Below are 18,569 nucleotides of genomic sequence, written 5' to 3' on the forward strand. Positions count from 1 at the left end.
TTCCTTATGAACGATCGGATTTTCCCAACAACTTTGTGTGACCATATGTATGCAAGACAAGTTTCGGGTGGATTGTGGTCAGAATGTCTGACCCTGTGTATGGGGCATAAGCCTACATTTTTTTCTATTTCTGTCTTAACCATCTTTCTCCTCCTGCCTAGGCCTGTGTCCCTTGCATTCATTTATTCTACTTGGTTCTCAGCCTTGCTCCTCCATCACCCCTTGCTCCCTTATCCCTCCCTATCCAAGTCACCCCCAAATACCCCCCCCCCCCCCCCATCTTTACCCTCCTTTCTTCTCCTCCCCTTTGCCCCTACCATGGGATGACAATCCCACCCCCGATGCCTCACCATGTCTCTAGCCCCCGTGCCCAGTTACTCATTACCACCACCGACAACCAGATGCTTCTACTATGCACTTTGGGACATTGGAAACGTCTTGTTTGTATTCACAAGTGATTTGAAGTCTGTTCCCCTGCGTGGGATAATTTTGCTTTCTTCTCCCAAGCCTGTAAATTGGCCTTGTTTAACCAAATAAAAACTATTGCATCAGAAGATAAATAATTGGTACCACAGAGCATTCTTCATTGGAATTGCTGGTCCTCCTGCGGTATACTTTGTGCTAGACCTTCAGTGCTCATTTTGTCACTGCCCATGCTGCGTAATCCCAACATGTGCCCTTTCACATTAAGCTCCAATATCCTTTTTTCATGGTTACACCTCTATACACAGTTAGTCTATGTACTATTGTTATGCATCTTCTAATGCGGTCTTTAAAAAAAAAAAAAAAAAAAAAAAAACCCCCACACAAAATTAAAAATATAAATAAAAAAAACTTTGTGAAACAAAAAGGGGTTTAAAAACCCGCACATTCACCTCTAGAGAAAAAAAAATAAAAATAAACCACCATAGTAAACACTGTACACCATCTCCAACCACACCCCGCCCCCAGACACAACTGTACTGGCCTCTGTGGGCGATGAGCAGTTACTGCCCATGAAGTTTGAGTAGCGGTTTCAGGGATTTGGAAACCCTTGCTCTTCTCTTGGAAGGACATATCAAATTTGATTTTGATCGGTCAGCAGCACAGAGACTCACTCCGATTAATCCTGGAAGCATTGCAAAAAGTGGGAGAAGAGCAGGAGTTTTAAATTCCCAGACAACTGCTCTGGCTGCATGGGCAATGACAGCTCATTACCCGCAGAGGTTAAGTACAGTGGGGGAGGGGGTATACAGTGTGAGTTCACCTTTTATAGTTTTTTTTTCTTCAAAAAGTTGAACTAACCTTTAAAGCCCCACTCCAAACTGCTGATAAAAATGAACCTATGAAGTAGGGTCCCCACCAGCACTACTTTGGTTAAACGCATGTTTGGCTACAGGGGGAAAGAATGACAAATATTTACATAATTTCTCACTGTTATATGTATTACAAAAATGTGAGCTGACTGCAGTTCCTCTTTAACCACTTGGCAACTGGGCACCCCCCCCCCCCCCCCCCCCGCCAAGACCAATTTTCGGTGCTCTCACATTTTGAATGACAATTACTCAGTCATGTAATACTGTACCCAAATGAATTTTTTGTCCTTTTTTTCCATACAAATAGAGCTTTCTTTTGGTGGTATTTGATCACCTCTGGGCTATTTTTTGCACTATAAAAATGAAAGAAAGACCGAAAATTTTGAAAATAAAAAATAAATAAATTAAAAATAAATTTAAAAAAGCATTTTCTTAGTTTCTGTGATAAAATTTTGCAAATTATTAATTTTTCTTCATAAATTTTGGCCACAATTTATACTGCTACATAACTTTGGTAAAAATAACCCAAATTAGTGGATATTATTTGGTCTTTGTGAAATTAGAGTCTACAAACTGTGGTGCAAATCATAAAAAAAAATTGATCACATCTGATGTACTGGTGGTCTATCTCATTTCTTGCGACCCGAACAAGTCAGGAAAGTACAAATACCCCCAAATGACCCCTTTTTTGAAAGCAGACATTCCAAGGTATTTAGTAAGAAGCATGGTGAGGTTTTTGGATGTTGTAATTTTCCCCCCCAAAATTCTTTGCAAAATGAAGATTTTTAAATTTTTTCACAAAATTGTCATTGTAATGGGTTATTTCTCTCACATGGCATGTGTATACCACAAATGACACCCAAAATACATTCTGCTACCTCTCCTGAGTATTAGGATACCAAGTGTGGGACTTTCACAGCCTGGCCACATAGAGAGGCCCAACATGCAGGGAGCTCCATCAAGTGTTCTAGGAACATAAATTACACATCTAACTTGTTGGACTACCTATTACACTTTTGAAGGCCCTGGAGCACCAGGTCAAGGACACGCGACTGACGTGGCACTGATGACAGAGGGTACACGACACTGATGACAGATGTCACTAATGACATGTGACACTAACAGGTGGCACTTATGACAGATGGCACCAATATGTGGCACTGGGGACAGGTGGTAGGTGACATTGACAGATGCCACTTTGTCTTTTTTTTTGTTTTGTTTTTTTATTTCACTCACTTTTCAGCCATTCGCTCTCCCTCCTCACATGCTGCCTCTTTGTGAGATGATCTCATATGTTTACATGAGATCATCTCTCTGGAGACAGATCGAGTGCTAAATGGCCGATATGATTGGCCATTTAGCACAATCTGTGATTGGCTGTGTCCAAGGGACACGGCCAACACAGAATTTCCCCCGATGCACTCCCGAGGCGGTGCGCTGAGGGGAAATAAACAGGAGGAGGACGTCCAGGGATGGCCTCCCGGCAATTGGCATCTGAGCTGCAGCCATCTTTGGGCTATAGCGTGGATGCCTAGTGGTTAAAGTGGAACTTTACTCATAACAACTTGATGAAAAAGAATGTTCTTTACCAAGGAACATGCTTTCCACATGAATGATACTACCAAAATGAGTGCATGCAGTAAATTGCCTCCAGAATTGCTCCTGGTTTTTTTTCTTGCTGGAAGCTGCCATTATGCTGAAGCACAGAGGTCCTAAACAGCAGTATTAAACCCAGTCCCGCACCCACCCAAACACTTACCTGAGCCCATCTCTGCTGCCTGGGACTCCCCTTCCTGCTATATATATATATATATATATATATATATATATATATATATATATATATATATATATATATATATATATATATATATATATATATACATACATACACACGCTGCAGAAATCTCCCTCCACTGATTCTGGCTGCAACCATTTTAACTGTGGGCAGCTGAAGCTGCTGCCTGTACACTTCCTGGATTTACACAGACACACACCTCAAGCTCTGGTTGGCCCTCTTATGCCGAAGAGGAGGAAGCCTAGGCTTTTTACCAGACAATAAAAAAGGAAGTGGTCTGTATAAGATCTTTACTGGCAAAAAAAATAAAAAATAAAAATAATATAATATAATATAATATAATATAATATAATATATTTTACTATCCAAAGTAAAAACAAGGGCAGAAGATTTAATAGATAGCAAGTTGAACAAATAACTGAAGTTCCACTTTAAGTTTCCTCTTACCTTTCATCCAACACATACTCGTCTGCCCAGTGAATCCAGTGTTGTCCTGCTGAGATACACTGCTCAGTCCCCACGCCACTATCTTCTGACATCAGGAGCTGGCTGCCTCTTCTAGGCCTACCCAAGGCTGGTTGACAGGTTCAGCCTCCACAAGTACTGTGTCCAGCCACTTACAGCACCATGTAGAGGCTAAAGCCTCCTGGGATATTTGACGTGTATGTCCCAGGAAGCATCAGGATTGAGGACATCATGTCATTCTCACCCATCTCCTCACATCTCATTCTCTCACCTAGGTGAACATGGAGGCAGAGGGATGGGCTGGATGGTGGGAAGCAGAAAGTAAGACTATAGTTCGGAATCCTGACACTTTATAGATTTTCCCTGTCCTAATTATCAACAGAACGTTTCTTATGTTTATATTGGTTGGATGCTGCAATTAGGGTCTCTTTATATTTTGCTGCAACCTTCTCCAACATCATGTCTAAGACTATTATCAAACTAATAAAAATATGTACAGCCATGCCTGCTGATCTGCAGCATACGGCTCCATGTTCTACTATTCTGTGGTCCCAGAGTCTGCATTAACCACTTGCTGACCGGGTCATAGCCGAAAGACATCTACTGCACAGTCGGCTTATTCTGGGAGGGCGTCCATAGACATCCTCCCAGAATATTGCTTGTGCGCCCCCTGGGACACGCTCCCAGAAACATTTACGTAGCGGCCGTTTGGCACGTGATTGCTCTGTGCTAACGGAGCAATCACTTGTAAACAAACCGGCGTCATGTCATGATGCCAGTTCCTCCCTCCCCTCTCTGTACAGTGCGAGGGGGAGAGATAGTTTGTAGCAGTGCTGTGGGCTGGATCTGTAGTGCCCACATCACTGCTCAGTGCCAATAAATTTTAACAAAAAAAATAAACATTTTTTACCGAATTGTAAGTCTTTTTTTGATTTATAGCGCAAAAAATAAATAAAAATAAAATAACACTCCAGCTGTGATTAAATACCATCAAAAGAAAGCTCCATTTGTGTGATAAAAAATAAAAAAAAAAAGACAAAAAATGTCATATGGGTACAGTGTTGCATGACTGAGTAATTGTCATTCAAAGTGTGAGAGCACCGAAAGCTGAAAATTGGTCTGGTTAGGAAGGGGGTTTAAGTGCCCACTGTCCCAGCACTACAACACATCAAGATCATAATTAATCACACCAATAGAATCATCAATAATTACCCAGCCAAAAGTGAGACCACCACCCCTACGACACTCAATGTGACCCCCTCAAACATCCACTGCTCCTTTCAAGAATACTACATACAGATATATATTTCAATAGATAGATACCATAAGTAGAAATGTATCTGGGTGGGATATATTAGACAGCAAGCGAACATGCTGTCTCTGAAGTTGAAAAAAATAAAAATTGGGCAAATGCAAGGATCTGTGGGACTTTGACAAGATCCAAATTGTAATGGCTGGACAACTGGGTGAGAGCATCTCCGAAGCTGCAGCTCTTGTGAGACGTTCTCGGTCTGCAGTGGTCAAGACCGACCAAAATGCGGCCAGAGGAAGGAAAACCAGCAGTTGGGTTATGGGCAGCAGAGGCACATTGATCCATGTGGGGAGCCAAGGAAGGCCTGTGTAGTCCAATTCAATAGAAAACCTACTGTAGCTCAAACTACCGTAAACGTTAACACTGGTTCCAATAGAAAGTTCAGAACACACAGCGGATCACAGTTGGTTATGTATGGGGGCAGCATAGCTGCAGACCAGTCTGGGTGCCCATGCTGACCCATATCCACAGCCAAAAGACCCTACAATGGGCACATGAGCATCAGAACTGGACCACAGAGCAATGGAAGGTAATGTAGTCTGAAGAATTCAAGGATGGTTTGAGGAACACAAAAACGAGTTTGATGTGTTGACTTCTCCAGATCTCCACCCATTGAACAACTGTCGGATATGCAGAAAAAACAAGTCTGATCTATGGGGGGGGGGGGGGGGGGGGGCACCTCCCAATTTACAGGACTTAAGGTAAACACTTTACCTCAAAGGGGAATTTACGCTTTTTGGTTTTGACAGGTACCTGCTCCCTCTTCCCAATCAGATCGCCACACTGATCGGAAAAGTTGGGCCGCCCTCCTCCTCCCCGTGGCCTTCTGGGACACGATCACAGGTCTCAGAAGGCTGCAGGACCATTCGCAAAGTGCAGCTCGTGCATGGACAGCGCAAAGCCGCAATCTGTCACAGCCAGCTTCCCACAGTGAATGTACCGACACCTGGGCCCGGAGAGCCGGCTCGGGTGAGGACAGAGCTGGATCACTGGACAGGCAAGTGTCCTTTCATCAAATGTCAGCAGCTACAGGATTTCAGCAAGGGGTGTGTGTGTGTGTATATATAATAAAAACTGTATAGGGCTGCCCAGGTAAGGCAGGAGCTATAGGCTGCCAGTGTTGAGATCTATAGGCGGCCAGTGTTGAGAGAGATAAAAATTTATATATATATAGCGAGTGTTGAGGTATATAGGAGGCAAGTGTTGCAGTATATAGGTGGTGAGATATATAGGAGGTGAGTGTTGAGATATACAGGTGGTTAGTGTATACCAAGCTTGCCTATGCAGCCCTCTAGACATGACCTGTACATACCGGGTGCCCCCCGTCCCTCGCACTCTGTGTCTCCCCTCTTAGTCGGTCATAGTGTTGCAGGCCCCGGGTGATGTTGTACGCCCCTCATTAGAACACATAGGAGCCGTGTACACAACGCCTCACCTGCAGTCTCTCGCTCGCCGGCTGCCACATCTCCGCACTGCTCGCTCTCCTCACACAGTCCGCGGAATGCGCACCCCCAAGGCCACAGCTCCCCTCTGCGCTCCTCTCCTACCCGTTATCCCGCTAAGACCGCCTACCACTCCTCCCCGTGATCACCAATAACACCGCCCCTGTTCTCCCGGTGGCCCCGCCCACTCTCCATTCTCAGCTCTCGCATTCCTCATTCCCGCCCTGCCTGCTGTTCTCTGGCCTGTAGCGCTTCCAGATTATGGGCGGAGCAGTGCATCCCATGTCCGGCCCCTCTCCGTGTGAGGGCGTGGTTTGCGTGTCAAGGAATCCGTCAGCGATGGATGGCAGGTGGTTCCAATCTGCTGTAACCGTAGAGACGTGTACGCGGTCCTCAGTCCCCACCTAGCATAGGATGGGAAGACAATGGCTCCTCCTGCATCCAGACATCTCTAGAGGGAGAGACACAATGGTTACCATGAGCAACAGGATCGCAGGGGCATTGCTAGGTCTGCAAAAGCCCTGGGGCTAGAGCCCATAGCAGAGGTCACTAACATTTTTGCAGGCCAGAGGGGGGTGGTAAGCAGGCTGGCTGGTGTTGGCGCTAAAATCATCATGGCACCATGGTTGATATGGTGTGAGGGTGATTGAAGTGCATTGTTTCTATTCTTACATTGTAATATATAATGAAGTGGTTTAACTCACCATAAGCAGAATCAGTGGGAGCCCCGGCCGTGTCACTGCCATATCTCCTGCCACCAGACACAGCATGTCACTTGCCACCATCGCCTGTCACCAGATGCAGCATGGTACTTGCCACTGTCACCTGCCACTAGATGTGGATTGTCATTTGCCATGTCACCTACCACCATTTGAAGATTGCCACTTCTGCCACCATTTGCAGATTGTCACTTTCCACGTCATCTGCCACCATTTGCAGATTGCCATGTCCCCTGCCACCATTTGCAGATTGTCACTTGCCACGTCATATGCCACCATTTGCAGGTTGCCATGTCCCCTGCCACCATTTGCAGATTGTCACTTGCCACGTCACCATTTGAGGATTGTCACTTGCCACATCACCTGCCACCATGTGTAGATTGTCACTTGCCACGTCTCCTGCCACCATTTGCAGATTGTCACTTGCCACGTCTCCTGCCACCATTTGCAGATTGCCATGTCTCCTGCCACCATTTTCAGATTGTCTCTTGCCACATCTCCTGCCACCATTTGCTTATTTTCACTTGCCACATCACCGGCCACCAGATGTTGGTTGCCACTTGATAACTGATGTGGATTGTCACTTGCCATGCCAGCCAGTGCATTGACACTGCATTGGCGACAGGCTGGCAGCACTGGTCCATTTAGTAAAGGGCAGGAGAGAGGTGATGCGGGGCGGGCAGTGAGAAATGATGTCATCTCACTGCTCCCTACTGCACCTCTGACACTGAAGCAAGGGGATCTGGCTGCAAAGGGGAGCTCCACCGATGACAGGAAGCATATGACCTCCACTGCGCTGTAAGGATGGAAGAGCACTGATGTGTGGTGGGCAGTAAGAGATGATGTCATCTCTACTCGTTCGCCCACTCGCTTCTCTCCTCTCCTCCGCCTCTCTCATGCAGCCAGTCTGCCCACCACAATGGCCGCAACCCGCTGGTTAGGCAGGGACCCTGCGGCAAGAGACTCAGGGCTATAGCACCAATAGCCACCCCCTAGCGATGCCCCTGCACAGGGGTGTAATCAGTCACACTTTGAGATTTGATTCCAAAATACATGGCCGTCACATTAGCACAGCAATCGCAGCAAACTGCGCCTTTAAAAATCAAGTGAGATCCTGAAAAGGAGCCTATTTAGGTGACCGAGCTATCCCTATGCAACACGCAACATGAGCGCAGACAACTGTTCCTGCTAGTGAACGTGTGAATGCAGCCTTACTGGGAAAGATACAACTATATAGATCAGACCAAAATGAGAGACAGAGGGACTTTGGGGTCAATTCATTAAGAGTTCATTAATAAAATGCAGTAGAGCTTGCATTAAATCAGTTTTAAAGTGCAATTTACTAAGAATTTTGCGTTAAATAACAGATGCAGTGTTTGTTTGATTGAGCGGTAACTACTGCATTTTTTCATGTGGTAATTTATCGCCGGCCACCGAATCGTCAATAACAGATGACTCATCAGCTGTCAGTGGGTTCCCCACTGACAGCTGAATGTAAAAAAAAAATGCCGGAAATTAAAACTGAAGAAGACAAAAACAGTGTGGGGTCCCCCCTCCCTAATGCATACCAGGGTCTTGTATGGATTTTAAGGGGAACCCCATGCCAAAAAAAAACAGCGTGGGCCCCCCCAAAATCCATACCAGACCCTTATCCGAGCATGAAGCCCAGCAGGTCAGGAAAGCAGTGTACACTCCAAGGGTTGCATTGGGGGAACTTGGGGCTTGCTTTCTCAGTAGGAAGTAGAGAGAGGGAGAATCCATTCCACAGTATGCTCTGGAATTGCAGGTTATAGCAGCCAAGAGCTGCCGCAAGGAGAGGCGGCGACCAGGACACACTGGGTGGAGTCACATAGACAGATGGCTGAAGGATCAGTTTGTTGATGGGCTTCTGTCTGACAACGTCAGGGAAAAGTTACAAGAAAAGGACAGATAGAAGTGACCCACATTTAAAATTCCACAAATTATTAGAGGCAGCTATCGTGTGTTTAGAGCAGAGACGTGCCAGTACGGACGTCCTCGTGGCCAGCATAGGCGATAAACCATATAAATCAGTAGAAACTGAATGAACTGCTCCATAGGAGGCGGCCATCCATAAACTGACAGAAGGGATGGCTTAGTTCCAGATGGAACTAGCCACGCTGAAGCGCAAACAAGACAATCCAAGGGAAGTGAATCTAGACGAGACAGGTCACTCTCCCCATTTTGGGGCTGTCAGAAAAAAGGCCATTGCTTGAGAGACTGCCCTGATAGAATACAGAGGGAGCCATTAAACCCAGAGCGCCCCACCACTAAGAGTCAGGCAGTGGAGTGGCCCAGTGGAATGACTCCCCAGTCACACACAGAGGACATGGTGGTTGATTGCCCTGTGGTGCACGGATACTTTGAAGGCCAGGAGGTTGAGTGCCTCTTTGATAATGGGTCGCAAGTCACTATTCTACCAGAACCTTTGTTCCACCGGTACTTCCCAAAGAAAAAAATGAGTCAGTATACTCCATGGATCTCACTGACAGCTGCCAATGAACTTCCCATAGAAGTGGTCAGAATTATCTGGATAAAAAGTAAAACTGTAGGGCCAGGACCTTGGCCAAAAAGGTGTGGTGGTCACACGAGCGTCTGGCAAAAGAGAACAGCGGGTTATATTGGGCATGAATATTATCCAGGGCCTGAAATCTGAGCTTTTGAAACATTGCCCTACCCACTTGGGACCACCTAAGGAGGTCAGAAAACTGCTTCATGCCTTGGAAACACTAAAGACTCTACCTCAATAAGAGCAAACGTCAAGGAAAAAGCTGAAGTTGTGAGGGTTCCCTTCAGGACAGAAATCATAATTCCTCCCTGCCAAGAGCTTGCCCTTCCCATGAATGTTGGATTTTGCCATCGGCTGCAAGGTGACCCAGTCCTAGTGGAACCCTTAGGCCTCATGTACACTGCTGCTGGTAAATGGACATTCAGAGGCAGTTGGATGCTTTTTTCAAATGCCCCTGAACTCACCCAATGTTATCTTATGTGTAAATGTACACAGGTTTGTTTAATGACGTTTTTAGGCAATTGCATTTATAGGCTTTTCTTCGAAAGGCAAAAAAATGAGTTCAGACGCCGAAGTTTCCAACGTTTCAGATGCCAAATGCGGCTAAACGTGGTAACTTGCGTTTAGTCACGTTTCGTTTACAGGTGGTTTTCATTTTTCTTTGGCTATTTTGAAGGGAAAAAATGTTTTTTTTCAAATGCTTCTAAACGCAAATGCGGTATGTAAACACGGCAAAACTGAGGTTTTAAACATGGATTATCTGTCAAGTTAAATCGTTCAGGGGAGGTTGTAAAAACATCCTGTGTACATGAAACCTTACCCTCAGATATGGCGCTGTTCGTTGCTAGAACCCTCACAGTAGTTTGACAAGGCACTGTGTTAGGATGCGTAAAACCAAAATGACTCCACCTCGCCTGCCCCCAGGGATACCAGTGGGAGAACTGGCCCTAATTACAGGTGTGATCGCTTCTAGAGTGGACCACATAGAGCTCCAGAAGTTCAGTGGAAGCAGTAAAGCTTGGATAGATGGTCAGTGGTGTTTTCAAAGGGGGATTTTGACCTGGGCTGTGGCAATGGGATTGAACATGAGATCTCCACGAGAGAATTAACACCTTTCCAGGAGTGCTACAGAAGCATACCTCCTCATCTTTATCAGGAATTCAAGCATATGTTGGAACAAATGATGCAACAAGGTGTAATTGAAGACGGCAAGAGCCCATGGGCAGCTCCCATTGTCTTAGTGCGGAAAAAGGACGGCACCCTCCGTTTCTGTGTAGATTAAAGCCGGTTGAATGCTGTCACTACTAGAGATGCTTATCCTCTGTCACGAATTGAAGAGTGCCTAGCTGCCCAAGGAAAGCCAAGTTCTTTTCTACACTTGACCTTGCCAGTGGGTATTGGCAGATCCCTGTCACCAATGCCAATCGCCCAAAAACTGTTTTCATCACTCCTATGGCAGTTCAAAAGGATGCCTTTCAAGTTGAACAATGCACCGGCTGAAAAAAATAGAAAAAAAATTATCGGCTACCTTCCAGAGGACAATGGAGCATTGGGAGACATGAACTTAGATAGCATCCTGATTTATCCAGATGATATAGTGGTGTTCTCTGCCACCTTTGAAGAACACCTTGCCCACCTAGATGCTGTGCTAGCCCGGCTACACCAGTATGGGTTGAAGCTTAAACCAAAGAAATGCCACCTGTTTAAACGTGAGACATGTCATCTCCAAACAAGGAGTGCATCCCAACCTAGAGAAGATCAAGGTCATACAGGAGTGGAAAGCCCCCGACAACTGTGACTGAAGCTAGAGCTTTTCTAGGGTTAGAAGGGTACTGTCGATGTTTCATCAAGCACTACGCTCATCATGCTGCTCCACTCCAGAACTTACAAAAGGAGTAGACCAGAAAGGGGGCCACAAGAAGGTGGAATGGGGACCAGAACAGCAAGAAGCGTTTGACGTCTTAAAGCAGCAGTTAACATCAGCCCCTGTACTGGCTTTTGCTGATTTCTCTCTTCCCTTCTGGCTACGGTCTGATGCCAGTAACCAGGACCTGGGGGCCGTGCTCTCACAATTGCAAGATGGTGAGGAAAGGGTTATTGCTTATGCAAGTCACAGCCTTCATGCAACCCAGAGAAACACTGCAAACTACAGCTCCTTCAAGCTGGGACTGTTAGCATTAGTGTGGGCTGTCACAGAATGTTTCACAAAGTATCTCATAGGTGTTAGGTCTGAAGTCTGGACAAATAACAACCCCTTAGTATAACTCCAGACAGCCAAACTTGGTGCTCTGGAACAAAGATGGGTGGCACCTCTAGGGAAATTTGACTTTTCCCTTCATTACCACCCAGGAAAATGTAACCAGGTGGCCAATGACCTATCACGGCACCCATCAGTACAACCACAGCGAGGTCTGAAGGGGGGGACTGAAGAAGAGATTCCACCCTTAATGGGGGCAAGACCTAAGAGTAGGCCACGGGTTAACCTCATCCAGGTACTGGGAGAGTACAACTGGGCAGAAATGCAGAAGGATGACCCCGTGATTGTCCACGGGGTCATCTATGGCGCTGGCTTAGTAGAAGATAAAGGTCAAAAAGGGTTCCAGAAACTGTTGAGTGAGTGGTCTGGTCTTGAGTGATGGCATATTGTATCACAGGATAATGTTCTCCCATGACTCATCACTAACCTGGCAGGTCGCACTGTTAGGGGCCCAAGCTCGACCAGTGGCAGAAAGAATTCATGTGGAAGGAGGACATTGCAGTATTTACAAGATATTTGCATGGTTCAAAATGCAAGCTATGTGTGTGGGGCTCTTGCAGTTAATTGAGCAAGTATGTCAGCAGTGTTTGGTATGCTCAGTGATGAAGGGGGCTGAAGCCCAGGTGCCTTCCATGACTTGGAGCACATCTGCCCCATTGGAAGTGCGAACAGTTGATTTTCTCAACCCTGGACACATCGGGTGATGGATATCGTCATGTGCTTGTTATGGTGGACCACTTTACCAAGTTTGCAGTAGCCTTGCCAATTCATGACTAGACTGCAAAGACTGCAGCTCAAACAATATAGAAGCTTACTTTTATCTCCTTTACAGCTGCCCTCAGAAAATACATTCTGATCAAAGCCCCTACTTTGAAAGTGAGTTCTTCCAGGTGTGATGTAGTTTCTTAGGTTTCAAGAAGATACATATGACACCGTACCACCCACTAGGTAACGGAGTATGTGAGAGATTTAATCGTACCCTGATACAACTGTTGAGGGGACTGGCCCATGAGAAAACAATCAGATGGACCCATTACTTGGCTGAAATGGTCTGGAAGTATAACCATGCGGTGCACTCAGCGACAGGTTGCTCCCCTTACCACGTTATGTTTGGTTGTATTCTTGGGGGCCCCAGAGACCTATGAAGTGTTGTCCCCACTGAAAAACTAGAGTATACTCAATTTTTTTTAAATTTTTAGTTCGGGGGTTCCCCTTAATATTCATACCAGACCCAAAAGGTTTTATCTATATTGCCGAGACCCGACCATTAATTACAGCCGTCATCTATTTTAAATTACTTTTTTCCTTTAGAAATGTCATTATGCTGTGGTACCGTTCTAAACATGGCAAAACTGTGCCACTTCACAGGCTTACTATAGACACCCCCCAGACATGATATTTAAAGGAATATTTCATTTTTATTGTTTTACTTTAAGCATTATTAAAATCACTGCTCCCAAAAAAAGTCAGTTTTTAAAACTTTTTTTTGCATTGATACATGTCTCCTGGGGCAGGACCCAGGTCCCCAAACACTTTTTATGGCAATAAATTGCATATACAGTATCTCACAAAAGTGAGCACACCCCTCACATTTTTTAAATATTTTATTATATCTTTTCATGTGACAACACTGAGGAAATGTACTCACTTTTGTTGCCAGCGGTTTAGACATTAATGGCTGTGTGTTGAGTTATTTTGAGGGGACAGCAAATTTACACTGTTATACAAGCTGTACACTCACTTCTTTACATTGTAGCAAAGTGTAATTTCTTCAGTGGTGTCACATGAAAAGCATTTTGGTTTGTCCCATAGACTTTAACGGTGTTCCGCGGCTTTCGAATTTGCTGCGAACACCGCATAATGTTCGCTGCTCGGAGAACAGGCGAACACTCAATGTTCGAGTTAAACTTACGTTCGAATCAAACATCGGGCTCATCTTTTCTTAGAACTAAATAAAAAGAACAAATATGAAGGACAAATCAACAGACACAGTGAATTACATTTAAAACAAACATGACTTGAAACTAAATAACTAGACAGAAATAAATCTACATACCACTTTTGCCTGCTTGTGAGATAAGAGAGTGGTTTGTAGCTTGAAGATTCTTAGATGGCTTACTTTACACTCAAAAAGCACTTTAAACCTTAGTTAGACGGCACTTTTCCATCTCCTTTAAATGTAAGAAAAACTGGAAGCCAGCATGTAATAATGCATGATGGGGGAAATAAATGAACAAGTAAGCACACATGTGCCATCTAGAGGAAATTAACATTATAGTCACATAAATTTTGGTGTATGCCAGTACAAAAGGTGTAATGCCGCATACACACGATTGGACTATCAGGCGGACTTAGTCCGGCGGACAACCCGCTGGACTTTGCAGCGGAGGTCCGCCAGACTTTCCGAATGAGCGGACCTGACCACACATGACCGGACTATGGCGGGAGTCCGCTGGACTTTTGAAATGAACGGACTTGCCCACACAAAGGAGAAAAATCTGTTCATTTTGAACATGGCTCCAGGTAGACGGGGCTAGTGAAGGAAGTGAATGTCGCCGCCTCCATCAGCGAAATTGACACCTCGCTAGCCCCGTCGCCTGGTATGGATTTAAAGGGGAAGCCCTAATCCAATAAAAAGGCGTGGGGGTCCCCCCAAAGTCCATAGCAGACCCTTATCAGAGTACGCAGCACGGCCAGTCAGGGAAGGGGGTGGGGAAGAGAAAGCGCCCTCCCCCTCCTGAGCCATACCAGGCCGCGTGCCCTCAACATGGGCCCCCCCCACCCCAAAGCACCTTGTCCCCATGTTGATGAGGACAAGGCTTCCCGACAACCCTGGCCGTTGGTTGTCGGGGTCTGCAGTCGGGGAGCTTATCAGAATCCTGGAGCCCCCTTTAATAAGGGGGCCTCCAGATTCCGGCCCCCTACCCTGTGTGAATGAGTATGAGGCGACAGAAGACCGGGTCAACGCTAGTAAAATTGTTGGAAGAAGAAAGCAGAGGCCCGGCAATTTTATTACAGCAGCCAGTGGCACCACACAGCTAATGAGGAGGGAGAGTCTCGGGCAGCCAAGACACTCCTGCAACATCACTGGATAGAGATGGGCTCAGGTAAGTATTAAGGGGACTTAGGGGGGCTGATGCACACAGAAGGCTTTTTATCAATGCATAAAATGCATTAAGATAAATAACCTTCTGACTTTACAATCCCTTTAACGGGAGACTGAGATTTTCCTCCATGACCTTGTATGGCATTAAAAGCAGGATCCCCCTTGTATCCTGGCAAGCAACTCTTTGAGCACAGATCTCTCTGTCGGAGGGGGACTTTACAGTTATTTAAAGGGTTAATTCATCTTTCCAAAAAAAAATGTAAAAGTGAACTAACACACTAAGACACTCTCCTCATCCCCCATCTCCGATCCCCACTGTACTTACCTCCATGGTTGCTCGCAGTTGTTTCAGCGGCCCGGGTCATTAGTCATTAATTGGAAGTAATAACATGTGAGACTTGATTTTACTTCAAGATTTTTAGATTTAGGTTTCCACCTGAAGATTCTACTGAGGTGTGAGTATAAAAATTATTATTTAATTAGAGGGTAGGGTATATAATATAAGCCCTACCCCCCAAATAAGCCCTAGTTAAAGACCTTGTAGGTCTAGGGCTTATTTTCTGGGAAACAGGGTAGGGCGGTAGGGCTTATATTGCAGCCATAACCTCCATAAGTTGCATCTGCTTTTTTACAGCCCTCTCTGCTCTACTGGACATGTGCAATTCGTTTAGGTCTGAATACAAATTCAGATGAATTACCCTGTTTCCCCGAAAATAAGACCTAGCGTGATTGTCGGTGATGGCTGCAATATAAGCCCTACGCCCCAAATAAGCCCTAGTTAAAGACCTTGTAGGTCTAGGGCTTATTTTCGGGGAAACAGGGTAGGGCTTATTTGGGCAGTAGGGCTTATATTGCAGCCATCACCGACAATGACGCTAGGTCTTATTTTCGGGGAAACAGGGTACATCCAATCAGATACATCCAAATCTTCAAATGAAATAGTAAGGAATTTAGTTGAAATGTATTCATTTTCAAATGAATTACAAATTTTCAGGACGTTAAGAATTCGGATCGGTCAAAAGATGATTGACCGATCCGAATTCTGTGTGAAGAAAAGCTGGTTGTTAAGCAGCGGGCCATCCTTAACAACCGATGACTCATCAGCTGTCAGCGGGCTTCCCCACTGACAGCTGAAATGTAAACAAAACCATGCCAGAAATGGAAGATTCTGAAAAAATAGTGTGCCCCCCCCCCTCCCCAATCCATACCAGGCCCTTCCAGTCTGGTGCAGATTCTAAAGCCGCGTACACACGGGCGGACTGTCTGGCCAACTTAGTCCGTCGAAACACATTTCAGCGGACAGTCCGCTCGTGTGTGGGCTTCAGCGGACTTTTTCAGCGTGCAGTCTGGCGGACTAAGTATTTCGGAATTTCCATAATATTGTCCGTCGTACTTTGGTTTCAGCGGACAGTCCGCTCGTGAGTAGGCTAGTTCGACGGACTAAGTATGGCGCATGCTCAGAAAGGATTTACACGGCGAAAGGTTGCATTGCTGTGTATTGGACTTCCTATTTCTAGTCCCGTCGTACGTGCTGTACACGTCATCGCGCAAACTTTCGACGGACTGTTTGTGCATCCGTGTGTGGTCAAGTCCGTTCATTCGAAAGTAGGACAGACTGTCCGTCGGATTGTCTGACGGACTAAGTTGGCCATACAGTCCGCCCGTGTGTACGCGGCTTAAGGGAAATCCACGGCAAAAAAAAAAATCTAATGCCGTGTACACACGACCGGACTTTCCATCAGAATAAACTCTGATGGTCTTTTCGACAGAGTTCAGAAGGAGTTCTGCTGAAATGGACTTGCCTACACACGATCACACTAAAGTCCATTCGTTTAGGACGCAATGACGTACAACAGGACTAGAAAGGGAAGTTCAGTAGCCAATAGCTGCCCTTGCATTGTTTTTGGTCTATCGGAATAGCATACAGACGAACGGTTTTCCCGATAGGAATTGAGTCGGAAAGATTTAAAACATGTTCTATTTCTAGGTCCGTCTGAATTTTTGAAAAAAAAAAGTCTGATGAAGCCCACACACAATCGGAATATCCAAAGAAATGATTCCGTCTGACCTTTTCTGCCGGCAAGTCCAGTCATGTGTACACGGCATAAGGGGAACCCCACTAAAACTACTGCAATACCAGGCACTTTCACCCCTTCCTGCCCAAGCCAATTTTTAGCTTTCAGCGCTGTCGCATTTTGAATGACAATTGCGCAGTCATGCTACACTGTACCTAAACAAATTTTTTATCAATTTGTTCCCACAAATAGAGCTTTCTTTTGGTGGTATTTGATCACTGCTGGGGTTTTTATTTTTTGTGCAGCAAATAAACAAAGACAGAAAATTTAGAAAAAAATAAAAGTTTTTCTTTGTTTCTGTTATAACATTTTGTAAATACCGGTAAGTACGTTTTCTCCTTTACCGACGGGCACTGATGAGGCTGTACTGACAGGCACTGATAAGGCAGCACTGATGAGGTGGCACCAATGAGGTGGCATTGATGATGGGCACTAATAGGTGGCACTGGTATGCAGCACTGATGGGAATTGATAGGCGGCATTGATGGTCACTCATAGGCGGCACTGATGGGCACTGAAAGATTGCACTGATGGGTAATTATTGGTAACACTGATAGGTGGCATGGATGGGCACTGGTAGGTGGCCATGATGGACACTGATGGGTGGCACTGATGAGGAGACATCTGGCAGGCATTCATAGTGGGCACTGACTGGCACCATTTGTGGGCACTGGTTGGCATCTTTTAGGGCACTGTGTGGTATCCCTGATGACCATGGGGGGCATACCTGGTCATCAATGTGTGGTGGGCACCCTGGTCGGCCTGGAGGCATCCCTGGTGGTCCAGTGTGGTCATCCACGGGGGTGGGGCTGCGCTGATAAACAATTAGTGCAGACTCCCCTGTCAGGAGAGCCGCTGATCAGCTCTCCTCTACTCGCGTCTGTCAGATGTGAGTGAGGAAAAGCCTGGTATGGACTTTGGGGGGGACCCATGCCGTTTTTTTTTTTTTTACTATTTTGGCATGGGGTTCACCTTAGGTTCGCCTTAGAATCCATATCAGACCCAAAGGGCATGGTATGGTTTGAAGGGGCGAACCCAACGCTGTTTTTTTTCTGAATTTTCTATTACAGGCATGGCCATGTTTACATTTCAGCTGTAGGTGGGGAAGCCCGGCTGACAGCTGATGAGTCATTGGTTGTTAAGGATGTGATGGCCGGCTTCCCATCACGCTGCTTAACAAACAGCTATTCTTCTCACAGAATTCAAATTAGTCAATCATGTTTTGACTGATCCAAAATTTTGAATCGTTCTAAAAATTTGGAATTAGTTAGGAAACTAATAAACAAAACAAAATTTAACAAGAACTAAACCAAAATAAACTAATTCTGAAACGGCACTAAACAAATTCCAAAACGAAGTTAGTAAAATAACCAATATATTCAAGCTCTGAGAGCTGATTGGAGGGAATGGACACATTTCATTAGCACAAAGGAACAGAGCTGAGGCTGTTAATCAGCTGGAGGTCCCTCTCCTGTCACCATTTTTCTCTTGGTGTCAGGAAAACCTGTCAGAAGTGATTCAGGCTGATAGCAGAGAATCTAAGCAGCAGACAAAAATTGCACTTAGTGCTCTG

The 18,569-nt window shown here is 45.5% G+C and overlaps 1 protein-coding gene across 4 annotated transcripts in view; it reads right to left on the reverse strand.

The window, feature by feature from the left end:
* The window catches only part of PID1 (phosphotyrosine interaction domain containing 1), a 92,200-nt gene extending 85,730 nt beyond the window's left edge, over positions 1–6,470 (reverse strand). The window contains exon 1 of one of the 4 annotated variants that reach the window (XM_077488533.1): positions 6,306–6,470. In XM_077488533.1, coding sequence (XP_077344659.1) covers positions 6,306–6,335 — 30 coding nt within the window. In that variant the 5' untranslated portion in view covers positions 6,336–6,470. The remainder of the gene's footprint in view (positions 1–6,305) is intronic. The other 3 variants (XM_077488538.1, XM_077488539.1, XM_077488534.1) reach the window with 3 other exon arrangements.
* Between the last annotated feature and the right edge of the window lie 12,099 nt (positions 6,471–18,569).

Source organism: Lithobates pipiens, unplaced genomic scaffold, assembly GCF_037356315.1.
Source record: "Lithobates pipiens isolate NorthernLeopardFrog02 unplaced genomic scaffold, aLitPip1_a1.2 Scaffold_18, whole genome shotgun sequence".
NCBI lineage: Eukaryota > Metazoa > Chordata > Amphibia > Anura > Ranidae > Lithobates > Lithobates pipiens.